The following is a 12,961-nucleotide window of genomic DNA, read 5'->3' on the forward strand; positions in this document are numbered from 1 at the left end:
CATGGCGCCTGGTGTCCCGGTTGCTCTCCTGTTTGGTTTTGTGGCAGGTGCTACATCTTGAAGGGCTTCGGGGGCAGTCCTCACCAGTCTCCGTGCGTGTGTTCACTGGTTCCATGCCACTGGGTAGCCTCAGCCCTTCTGCTTGCCTCTTCCATCGCACTCTCCCACCCCTACCTTTTTAAGGTAAAGAGTCCCATCTCTTAGAGTGTTTTTCTCAGGTATTGAATATTTCCTCAAGTCTCAGTGTTGTGTTTTTGTTGTTGTTATGGTTACTGTTTTTGTTAGTGCTTGGGTTAAAATTTTAATTCATTTCTTTCCCAGCCTTTTTTTTTTCTGATAAGCCTTATTTATTTGTTTGTTTATTTTAGTTTGAGCTTTTAAAACATTTGTTTTTTAGCAATACCTACGTGTAGTTATGGACATTACCATGACCCCTTTTCCTAAGATTGAACACTGAGGAAGGGGCATGAGAGGGAGTGGCAGGGTCTCGGGAAGGTTTTCTCAAGGATCCAAAGACTTGACCATGCTTGGCAGCAAAGTGGTCTGAATCGGCTTCCACTCAGTGACATTTCCTAGGTGCTCTCCATTATAAATTTAGGTGGTTATGTTTTTGCATTTTTATCTTCTGTATGATATTTCACTACAGTCTGAACAAGCGTCTGAGGCCGAAATACACCCCCAGCTGAACAGAGCCCCCTCTCAAGCTGCAGACAGTAGTCCAACAAAGAAGGTAAGGCCTATGGGAAGGTGCCTCTGTGATAGCATTGTAAGCCCCCCCATCCCTGCCGCGCCCCCGCCCGGGCTTCTTGGCTCTCTTTGCAAATCTGTTTCACTTTGATTTCACTGTCCTCACCTGAATGTTAATGATCCTGCTTTCCTAGAACTTGGGTTCTTTGTGAGGATTGGGGTGCTGATGGTCCTTGGGCCTTCCCTTGATGTCACTGACAGTTTGTACTTCCTCTTCAGCCTCCAGCTAAACATGGAGGCCTTGTTTTTAACAAGTTCAGGAGGTGCGGTAGGGAGGGCCAAGCGCCTTTAGCAAAACTCTGTGCACTGCTGAGCCTCTAGGAGGGCCTGTGGTGGGGGGCAGGGTAGTCTGCACTTCTTCCTCTGTGTGCCACAGTCCGTCCTTGCATCCTGGCGTCTTCACCTTAACCCCCCAGTGTCACTGAGTCCCAGGTCACTCACTCAGGAGGCGCTACTCAGTTGTCATGCTCTCTCTCCACCTTGTTACCCTCTCCTTGCTGCTCTCCATTTTCCTACGGCCCTCCTCCGCTCAGAGCATGGGCCCTGGGCTCGGGAGCACGGGTGAGGAGGGGCCTCCCAGACAGCAGGCTGGCTGTCTCCTTCCAGAAGACACTGTGGCTCTTGAGCTTACCTTCATATATGAATGGGAATGGAGGAATGAGGAGACCTTCACAAACTTCAAAACTCACAACATATTCCCACAAGCCCCAAAGTGAGACGAGTCTGCTCACAAAGTGAGCTTCGTCTGCAGTCAGAAGAGGCCTCATGCTGTGAGATGCCCACAGCATTATAAAAAGGGAGAGGTTGGAAAGGTGGGCCACTGGAATCTCATTCCTTTGTCCTTTCAGGTGTGAAAAGTGGTAATAGACTGCAAGCATAAGCATGGAAAGAAAAAAAGAAAAGGAAAAAAAGAAAGGCCCCCCAAAAAGAAAGGCCCCAATATCTGATGTCTGTGTCCCCACCCCGTTCTTGCGAAACCTTGAATCTGCCTTCTGTCATCAGGTGTGGGGTTTGAACAGAGTGTGCGCCTGACCTGGGAATAGGCCTAGGAGGAACATGAGGACATTGGCATGGTGGGGAACATTTCAGTTTTTAACTTTTGGGTTTTATTGTTATGTATTTAATCCTCAGGACACACCATATTCTCAGCCTCCATCAAAGCCCATCCGAAGGAAATTCCGACCTGAAAACTCAGCTACAGAAAACCAAGAGCCTTCTAGCACTGTTGGCGGGCCAGCGTCCGCAGCGACCGGGAAACCCCACACAGCAGTCCAAAAGTAAGTACAGCAGATCGGGGAGGTCAGCAACCGCCTTTTCAGTCTTTGTATGCGTGTACATGTAAATCTGTTTACATATATACTAGTGGCCATGGAAGGGTGTGATTTCGTGGCTGCAGTTTTGTCTTACTTCTCTCTCTGGCTCCCCGTCACCTAAAGAGACCTTCTAAGCTACAGGACTTAACCTGAGCCAAGGGGCAAGCGAGCCCAAAGCTGCGGCATTTTAGTTGGTTTGATTTCCTTCCCTTCCTTCCTCCTCTTCCTCTCCTTCCCACCCCTCTTCCTTGTGCTGGCCTGCATTTTCCTAGGAAGAAGACCGTGAAAAAAATGGCAGTTCCCCCTCTTTGCCTGTCTTCAATTAGCAGTAATCACACCTCGGATAAACCTCACTGGGGTACGATACTGCCAGTGTGGAAAGCTGTCTTATGCTCCCCCCGACCCACCTGGGCAAATGGCTAGCTTCCTGACCCTCAGCCCCAACTTTGAGTAGATGTGGCTTGTGATTTCTTTTCATGCCCCATGAAAATTTTCTGTTGTTGATCATGTCGGCACAGAATGATCACATGTGGAGTTTCCAGAATGTCTGTCTGACTGGCTGTAACAGACACTGGAGGAGGTGGCACGGGTGGGGGGTGGTGGTACCTGTGGACAAGGCCAGGAACCGAGAGAACAATGCTCTGGACAGACCGTTTTTCTCCAGAGGCTTTGGCTTTAAGAAAGGCTGTCCCTTGCCTCAGTTTCCCTGTAGTGAAATTGAGCTAGGTACTAAGGGCAGAAACCCCCTGCTGTGTGTGACTTCACAAGTGAACTCGACTGGTCACTAACATCCATGCTCAAGATAAGCCCTGACACTGCTCTTGGGGCTTTGTCGATCCCAGAGCAAGATTCCGTGGGTGCAGCTTGCCTCGGAAGCCAAAACCCCATGGGGAATCTGTGCAGCACTCTTCAGATGATGGTTTTTGTGTCTTTTTTTCCAAATAGACAGTTCCCTGGTGGTATTAGTGCATAAAGGAAATCTGTTTGGTCCTTAATGGCCCCTGAGAGCTTGGACCATCTTTCAGCCACTGTCAGGCCTGGGGGCTGGACCCCTGTCAGGGACAAAGGTGGCTAAACTTGTTTCCGGGAGCCGCCCTGGCTCTGCAGTGTAATCCCTGCTTCACATTACTGCTGGCCAGTCTGTGGCAGCTCCGGCACCCCCACACTGGATGGACGGCAGCTGGCCGAGCTCCCCCAGAGGTCTTTTTCAGTTTCTTTCCTTTGCCTGTGGTTTTTTAAAAACAGTTTTATTGAGATATAATTCACATAGCATACATTTCACCCTTTTACATGTACAGTTCAGTGGTTTTTAGTGTATCTACAAAGTTGTATACAAAGTTGTAAAACGGTTGCCACAAACTAATTTTAGAACATTTTTATTGTCCCCCAAAGAAATTCCATGCTGATTAGGAGTCACTTTCCATTTCCTGTCCCATGTCCCAGGCAACCACTAATCTGCTTTCTGTCTTTATAGGTTTGCCTGTTCTGGCCATTCCATGCAGATGGAACCATGCAACATGTGGTCTTTTGTGGCTGACTTTTTTTCAGTTCACATAATGTGTTCAATGTTTATCCGTGTTTTTGCTAAAATCAGTACTTGGTTCTTTTTATTGCTTAAATAACGTGCTATTGTACAGCTGTAGCACATTTTACTTACCTGCTCAGCACCGATGGACATTGGGGTCGGTTCCACTTTGAAGCTGTAAAGAATCATGCTGATATACTATGGGTGGACAAGTTTTAGTGTGGACTTGTGATTTCATTGGTCTTGAGTACGTACCTAGAAGTGGAATTGCTAGGTCATATGGCCACTCTGTATTTAATATTTTGAGGACTTGCCAAACTCTTTTTCCACAGTGGCTGCAGCATTTTACTGTCCTATCGGTAACATACAAGAGTTCTAATTTCTCCATTTTTTTTTTTCCAACACTTGTTATCTTTTAAAAAAAATGATCACAGCCATCCTAGTGGATATGAAGGGGTATTTCACTGTGGTTTTGATTTGCATTTCCCTAATGGCTAATGATATTGGGTATCTTTTCATGTGTTTATTGGCCATTTGTCTATCTTCTTTGGGGAAATGTCTGCTCCGACCCTTTGCCTATTTATCTTTTTATTTTGAGTTATGAGTTCTTGACTGAAGCAAATTCTCCTTCAGATAACATCATTGTCTATTTCATTTAGGGCAAAGGAAAAATGAAATAGTCTCTCCAAGTGAGCTGCTGAGTCCAGATATGACTAATAAACAACTCTTGGATTGTGTCAAAATTACTGAGCTGCTTGTCAGGACAAAAGTGCTTTTTTTTTTTTTTTTTAAAGAAATAATTTGGCTTACTTGGTTTTCCCTCACATCTTGTGCATCTAGTAAAGATGGACTTTGGGAAAATAAAATGGTCTGAAGAGTTTGGAGAGAGAGGATATTGTATAATAGTCCTGTGAAACTGTGCCCGCCTCCGTGGCTTTGCTCTTCTCTGTAACCTCCGGAAGTGTCCTGCCACCCCAGGGCATGCCTAGCAGCTGGGGTGGCAGTGTCTGCTTGCCTGCGTGACATTCTCAGTGTGGTTGGGATTCTGTGTTCCCTCCTGCTTCACGGCTGGCCATCCTGGCATGCCCGTGGGGTCGATGAGTGGCATCCCTAATGAAAACCTGCCATTTCCAAGTAGACAAAAGGCAATACAAGTTCAGTTCTTAGAAGCTGTGCTCATAATTCCTTGGGAGAAATCAGGGCTCAGTTTGAAGGCTGAGAAGATTTTTCTCATCTAGAGACCCCAGCTTATATTCTTTCAAATGTTGGTTTAGCTCTTTGAATGGAACCCAAATTAGCAGGCACTCAGATAACATAGAAATTGACTTCTTTCTTGTCTAAACGTCTGAGTTGGTGAGTGGTCCCGAAGCGTAGGGTAGCTCTGTGCAGGAACCCAGCTGCCTTCCCATATTCTTATTCTATTTTTTTCAAGATTTTATTTATTTATTTGACAGAGAGAGATCATAAGTAGTCAGAGAATAGGGAGAGACAGAGGGGAAGCAGGCTCCCCACCGAGCAGAGAACTCAATGTAGGGCTCGATCCCAGGACCCCGAGATCATGACCTGAGCTGAAGGCAGAGGCTTAACCCACTGAGCCACCCAGGTGTCCCCCATATTCTTATTCTAGATCCCCATGGAGGTTGTCTTTATCCCTATGGTTGAAGATGGCTGCCTAACATGTTCACATTTCAGGCCCCAGAGAGGGGGAAAGAACAAATGGAGAGAAAACAGACTACCTTGAAAGGTATGACTCAGAAGCGGCATCTCTGATCCCATTGGCCCAAACGTAGTCATATGGCCTTACTTACCTACAAGAGAGATTGGGAAATGTAGTTTCTAGTTGGAGGGCCATGTGCCTCACTCAAACTGAGAATGATAGGCTACTGCAGATACGAAGGCATAGGAGTAGGTTTTGGAAGATAATCTGCCACAAAACCTTGAGTGGACAGTGCCTCACGATGCTGCTGTTCTGGATTGATAAATAGCGTGACACACAATAGAACCAGACAAAATAAATTGTCTGCCTAAGCGTTACTCCTTCATTTTCCTCCCTGGAAACCAGAGCAGTTCCAGAGAAGCCTGGAAGAGTGAGTAAAAATATTAAGAGAACCTGAAGAGACTGTGGAAGCAACTGTTAAGAGGGTGAGGCAGGTTAAATGCTCTGCTGACCCCTTCAGAGGTATTCTGGGCTTGATCCTATCTTGGTGTTATTTAGGGCTCCTTTGGTAGCAAATAATAAAAGGCAACTCGAGGTAGCAAAAGATACTCTTTATTATAAGGGTAGAGGTGTGACTCAGGGAAATCAGTGGCAGGAGTGGATCAGAAGAGAACATTGCAAACCTTCTGGGGCTCATTTTGATGCCTCTCAGTTTTCTTAAGGTGTTTTTGACATTTTTATCTGTAAAGACTCCTCACCTTCAGCTCCAGAGATCCCATTCTCACTGTGCGGGCCCAGGCTGAACTAAACTATGAGCCATAACTCAAGTCCTTTGGAGGGAGCGTCTGGTCAGCTCAGCATGGGCAGGATCCATTCAAGTGTCAAAATCAAGGGCAAGGTTTTCTCGAGACAAAAACAACTGCCTGCCAGGGGCTCATCCTTGTGGAGGAGGTGGAGGGAGATGGAGCCAGTTCCCAAAGGAAGGGGAAACCATTAGGAGCTGGACATACATGGTGTGGTGGTAGCGTAAGGAGGGGCGGCAAGTTCTGATCAACATCTTTTTAAAAACTTTTTATTTTGGTACAATTATAGATTTACAGGAAATTACAAAAACGATACAGAGCAGGCCTGTGGCTCTTTTACCTAGTTTCTCCTAATGATTACATTTTACCTAACTCTCGAACATTATCAAAACCAGGAAGCTGACATTGGGGCAGCGTATGCATAGTTCCGTGCCGTTTAATCACATGTGTGGAGTCTTGTAACTGCCACTGTAATCAAGGTACAGAAATCAGACCTACCTTCTTCTCGTCACCATTCCTTACTCCTGGCCACCACTGGTCTGTTTCCCATCTCTAGAATTTTTTCATTTTGAGAATGTTATATAAATAAAATCACACAGCATGTGCCCTTCTGAGTTTAGCTTTTTTTCACTTGGCACAGTCTCTTGACATCTAAGTTACGTATCTCAGTGAGCACTGCTAAGCGCTATTCTGTGGAACAACTGTGCCGCAGTCTCTTGAGCCATTCGCTTGTTGAGAGACATTTTGGTTGTGCCTAGTTGCTGGGCATCATAAGCAAAGTTACTGTGAGCATCTTGTGTGTAGGTTCTTGTGTGTGCACAAATTTTCATTTCTCTGGTGTAAATGGCCAAGTTATACAGATGTTGAATCACTATACTGTACACCTAAAACTAATGTAACATTGTTACTTATAATCAAATTTTAGAAAGTAAAAAGATACAGTACTAATTAAATTATCTTTTTCACTTGATGTGATGTTAGTAAAAATGTAAAGTTTAAAAAAATTTAAAAAAAGACCAAAGCTTACCAAATATAAAAAAAAAAAAATAAATTAAAAAAATGTAAAGTTTGTAAGGCATTCTAATAAAAGCCTTAGAAGTAAAAAAATATGGTCAATATTGATTGCTGGGTTGTGTGCTGAGTGTATGTTTAGTTTTTGGTTTTGTTTTAAGATTATTTTTATTTATTTAATTGAAAGAGAGAATGAGCAAGTATCTAAGTTGGGAGTAGGGGTAGTGGGAGAGGGAGGGGGGAGAAGCAGACTCCCTGCTGAGTAGGGAGCCCATGTAGGGCTTGATCCCACGACCCTGGGATCATGACTCTAGCTGAAGGCAGATGCCCAACTGACTGAGCCACCTGGTGCCCCAAGTGTATGTTTAGTTTAAAAAAAAACTGCCAAAAAAAAAAAAAAAAAAAAGAAAGAAAGAAACTCCCAAGTTGTTTTCCAAAATGGCTGCACCATTTTACATTTCCACCAGCAATGTATGAGAGATGGTTTCTCCACATCCCCACCAGCATCTGGTATTGTCACTGGTTTTTTTTATTTCAGCTGTTCAAATAGGTGGGTAGTTCTATCCTTTTGTGGTCTTCATTTGCATTTCCCTAATGGCTAATGAAATTGAGTGTCCTTTCATGTGTTTATTTGCCATCATGTCTCCTCTTTGGTAACATGTCTCTTCATGTCCTTTGCCCGTTTTCTAATTGAATTAGTTTTTTGCTGTTGAGATTTGAGAGTTCTTTTTATATATTTTAAGTGCCTATCAATTGCCAGGAATGTGGTTTGCAAATATTTTCTCTTAGTCTGGAGCCTGTCATTTCATCCTCTTAACACTCGTTTGCAATACCAAAGTTTTTAAAATTTTGAAGAAGTCCAACTTACTGATTTTTTTAATCTTTTATGGATTGTGCTTTTGTTGTTACATCTAAAAACTCTTCATGAACAAGCCCTAGATCTTGAAGATTTTCTTTTATGTTTTCTCCTAAAAGTTTTATAATTTTGCATTTTATATTCAAGTTGCTTGATGCATTTTGTATCGTTTTATGTAAGATAGGTTTGTATCAGTGTTCTTGGCCTATGGATATTGAATTGCTTCAGTGCTGTTGGTTGAAAAGGTTATTCTTGGGGCACCTGGGTGGCATGGTTGGATGTCTGACTCTTGGTTTTGGCTCCAGTCATGATCTCATGAGCTGTGGGATTGAGCCCTGCATCAGGCTCCTGACTCCGCGCTCAGCGGTGGGGTTAGGGCTGCTTGAAAGATTCTCTCCCTCTGCCCCTCCCCCAGTCAGGCATGCTCTCTCTCTAAAAATAAATAAATAAATCTTAAAGACAAAGAAAAGGCTATTCTTCCTCCATTCACTTGCTTTTGCACCTCTGTCAAAAGTGAGTTGTTTGTACTAGTGTATGTTTCTGGGTTCTCTATTCTATTCCACTGATTGATGTGTTTTTCCCTCTGCCAATACCACCCGGTCTTGATTACTGCCTTCATTTTAGTTACTTGATTACTATAACTATATAATAAAATATCTTCTATCTCTCCCACTTTTTTATGATTTTTCAGAATTGTTTTAGATATTCTGATTCCTCCGACTTTCCATATAAATTTTAGAACAGTTTTGTCTAGATCTACAAAAAAATCTTGCTGAGATATTGATACAAATTGTGCTAAACCTTTGGAGCACCTGGGTGGCTCAGTCAGTTAATCGTCTGCTTTCAGCTCAGGTCATGATCCCAGGGTCCTGGGAATGAGTCCCACGTCTGGCTCCCTGCTCCGTGGGGAGCCTGCTTCTCCCTCTCCCTCTGCACCCCACTCTGGCTTGTACTCTCTTGCATGTCTCTTTCTCTCTCAAATAAATAAATAATCTTTAAAAATTAGAAAAAAAGAATTGTGTTAAACCTTTATGTCAGTCTGAGGAGAGTTGACATCTTTACTATGTTGAGTCATTCAATCCATGAACATGATAAATACTTATTTATTTTGACCCTTTTCATTACTGTTTTATAGTTTTCAGCATGTAAATCTTGTGTATGTTTTGATATATCTAAGAACTTCAGTTTGAAGCTTTGTAAATGATACTGTATTTTTTATTTTTTCCCCCAAGTATTCAGTGTTAGTGTATCAAAATTCTATTGATTTTTTAAAAATACTTGTTTTTTTTAAAAAAGATTTTATTTATTTATTTGAAAGACAGAGATCACAGGTAGGCAAAGAGGCAGGCAGAAAGAGAGAGGAGGAAGCAGGTTCCCTGCTGAGCAAGGAGTCTGATGTGGGGCTCCATCCCAGGACCCTGGGATCATGACCTGAGTTGAAGGCAGAGACTTTAACCCAGTGAGCCACCAAGGCGCCCCTATTGATTTTGTTTAAATTATTTATTTGAGAGAGAGGAGCAGAGGAAGAGGGACAAGCAGACTCTATACTGAGTGCAGAGCCTGACACAGGGCTTGATCCCACAACGTAGAGATCATGATATGAGCTGAAATCAAGAGTTGGATGCTTAACTGACTGAGTCACCCTAGGTACCCCCATTCTTTTGATTTTTGTACATTAATCTTCTCTCCTCCAAACTCATTCCTATTCTTGCTGAAATCATTTATTAGTTCAGAGAATTTTTTTTATAGATTCCTTGGAGTTTCCTTTGTAGGCCATCATGTCATCTGCAGATGGGGACAGTTTCATTCTTTTCAATATGTGTGCCTTTTATTTCCTTTTCTTGCATTACTGTGTTGGCTTGGACTTCTAGCACTGTGTTGAAAACAGTAATGAAACTAGAAATCCTTGCTTTGTTCCTCGTCTTAGAGGGAAAGCATTCAGTTTTTCATTATGTTTGATGTCAGCTGTAGTTTTTTTTTTTTTTTTTTTTTTTTTGTAGAAGTTCTTCATCAAGTTGAACAAGTGGGCCTCTATTCATAGTTTTCTGAGAATTTTTTTTTTATCATGAATAGGTATTGAGTTTCATCAGGTAATTTTTCTATATCAGTTGATATAGTTATCTGATTGTTTTTTCTTTTACCTGTTAGGATGGTAGATTGCACTGATTGACTTTTGATTATTGAATCAGCCTTGAATCTCTGGAATAAAGCTCTCTTGGTCATGGTGTATACGTTTTTAATACATTGCTAAATTCTATTTGCTAATATTTTGTTAAAGATTTTGGCTCTGTGTCCCAGAGGGATATTGTGTCTAATTTATGTCTTTCTAGGCTGCCCTTTTCGAAGTCATTTGGCTAGAGAGAGCAGGATTTAGCTGGGGGGAGACTTTTTATTGTCTGCCCTTATTGATGCTTATGGATTGCTGACTTTTCCACCGTCCAGTCTGGGATATATGAAGCAAAAAAGAAAACCCAGAGAGTTCACTGCTATCTGTTTCTCTGGGTACTGAGTTCCCTGGCTGGTTTGCCTTCCTCACTCCACTTTTTAGAGTAATGTTATGTTTGTCTTATGTATTATGTCCAGGATTTTAACTTTACTTGGTGGGGTAGAGAGAAGTGTGTCTACTTCACATTGTCCTGAGACTGGAAATCCAGTCCTTATCTTTCTAAAAGTAGATTTTAAAGCCTATTCCCTGCTTCTTTATGGATGAAGAAATTAATCTTTCAACTTCTTTGGGAAGGGAGTATGCCTTCTGCAGATTAGCAGAGTGGGTAGCATAGTGTATGTGCTCAGTGAATATTAATCAGATCTCCGCAGTGGTCACTGGACATTCTGGTTAAGTTGCCCTGGCGTAGAAGCTACCTCTCACTGATTGCACATATGTCTGTTTTCCTAGGGGAACTTAAGTTGCCCTTTTGCTCTAAGAATTCAGTCTATTTTGCTGTGGGATATGAGACTGTAGGTTATACCGTCATGTTGATTTATCGTCCCAACTGTAGAATAATTCGGGCCAGTCATACCGTGTAAGCAGAGACTGTAATGGGCAAAGTGGAGCAGACGGTCACCCTAGTTAGACGTGTTCTGTGAATTTACTATTGACTTAATTTGGGAATAATGTTATTAAAACATTTTCTCAAGTGCCACAGATGTATGCTGGTGTATGCACATGCATGAGCATGTACACACACACACACACACACACACACACACACACTCAAGCAGTCATGCCTAATAATAAAGAAATGAAGGAGAGTTATATAGGACGGCCAAGTTTTGTGGGATTTTTCCTAACGAGAATGTTCTTCTATTCATTTCCTTCAGACTTGTCCACAGGGGCCACCTACAGGTCTTTTAAATGCCATTAAGGCTTACATGAAAAGGGCATTCTAGTTAATGTGGTTTGTCAGGAAGAAATACTTATTAAAATGTCTTGGAATAAATGGAATGCGAAGTTTGAAAAGGTCCAATTCACAGCTTTTCTTTCAAGTTATAAAATGGGAACTACTTCAGGTGTAAATAATTCATCCCGACAAATGTGTTTCGTTTGGTGCCTGCCCGCCTGCCTGTGAATATACGATTTTCTTTTTGGAGCCTGTGGCATTAGTCCCTCATTGAGCACTTCACACGAGTCAGGGTGTTCTGACCCGCAAGGGTCTGGACCCTTGAGTTCTATTTTGGTGAACTGTTTGTACTTTTTTATAGACAGTCTTCCAAACAGAAGAAGGCAATTCAGACTGCTATCCGCAAAAATAAAGAGGCGAATGCAGTGCTGGCCCGGCTGAACAGTGAACTCCAGCAGCAGCTCAAGGTAAGGAGCTTTCCAAAATTGGATTACCAGGCTTTTTTTTTCTGGTGGTTTTGTTTGGACCATTGGCCGAGCACCTGGTTCCATTCCTATTGGTAAGACTGGCGTCTTTGTTGGCAAACCTCTTTTGGAAGGCAGAGACTTGCTGCGCTTCAGTTTCATGGGTTGGTTCTTGTATGTTTAGGGGAAGCCTAGTCACTTGAATGTGCACCTGCATATTGTGTATCAGTGATTAGGACAGAGAGTCTGTCACAAAGGCTGTCTGAAGCGTTCTTCATTGCCGAAAGCTTCCGGACAAGCCTTTGATTGTTGAGGTCCTCTCTGAATGATGGGCTACTTACTTAGGTGGAAGAGGGTAGCCCTGATACTGTCAAAGGCCCACCCCCTCCTGCAGGCAAATGGTTCTTTTTCACCTTCGCAAGAACATCACCCTCTCCTTACCACCTCTTCCTCTTCCCCATTCCTCTCCCCTGTGTTAGTTTTCCAGGACTGCCGTAACGAAGTACTACAACCTTGGTGGCTAAAAGTACCAGAAATCACTTCTCACAACTCTGGAGACTAGAAGTCCAAAATCAAGGTGTCGGCAGAGCCATGAGCTCTCTCTGAAGGCTCTAGGGGAGAATCCTTCTTCTTGTCTTCCCAGCTTCTGGTAGTGGCTGGCAGTCCCAGACGTTCCTCAGCTTCCAGATGTGTCATTCCAATATCTGTCTCCACTGTCACATGGTATTCTCTCTGGGGCTCTCTGTGTCTGTGTCCAAATTCCTTTTCTTATTGTGTCCTCTTCTTATAGGGACACCAGTCATTGAATCAAGGCCCCCCCAAATTTAGTGTAACCTCATTTTAATTACATCCACAAAGGTCCTGTTTCTCTATGAGGTCATATTTACAGGTGCTGAGGGTTAGGACTTAAGTGTATCATACTGGAGGACACAGTTCTACCTACCGCATCCACCGATTCTCTCCTGCATCATTCCCGTCCACATAAACGTGTTCCAGTACTGTCCGGAATCTTGACGTCACATCCTTCTTCAACTGCAGCCCACTCTCTCTTTTCTCTTCCACGGCTAGGTTGCTTAGGAGTTGTTTTCATTTCCTGTCTTTCCTCACCGACAGCTTTCTCTCTCTCCACTTCAGTGCGGCTTCGCTCGCCTCCATTCACGCCCTTCCGGCAACCAAATCCAACGGGCCTGTTTTGGTGTTACTTGACTTTTCAGGAGAATTCTACACAATTGGCCATTGCCTCC

General features: G+C 43.1%; 1 protein-coding gene across 5 annotated transcripts in view; it reads left to right on the forward strand.

Moving 5' to 3' along the window:
• REPS2 (RALBP1 associated Eps domain containing 2) overlaps nucleotides 1–12,961 on the forward strand; it is a 234,922-nt gene that overhangs the window by 186,887 nt on the left and 35,074 nt on the right. For all 5 annotated transcript variants that reach the window (XM_059158713.1, XM_059158717.1, XM_059158712.1 and 2 more), the window contains 3 exons: nucleotides 647–730; nucleotides 1,879–2,024; nucleotides 11,615–11,720. In XM_059158713.1, coding sequence (XP_059014696.1) covers nucleotides 647–730; nucleotides 1,879–2,024; nucleotides 11,615–11,720 — 336 coding nt within the window. The remainder of the gene's footprint in view (nucleotides 1–646; nucleotides 731–1,878; nucleotides 2,025–11,614; nucleotides 11,721–12,961) is intronic.

Source organism: Mustela lutreola, chromosome X (genome assembly GCF_030435805.1).
Source record: "Mustela lutreola isolate mMusLut2 chromosome X, mMusLut2.pri, whole genome shotgun sequence".
Lineage (NCBI taxonomy): Eukaryota > Metazoa > Chordata > Mammalia > Carnivora > Mustelidae > Mustela > Mustela lutreola.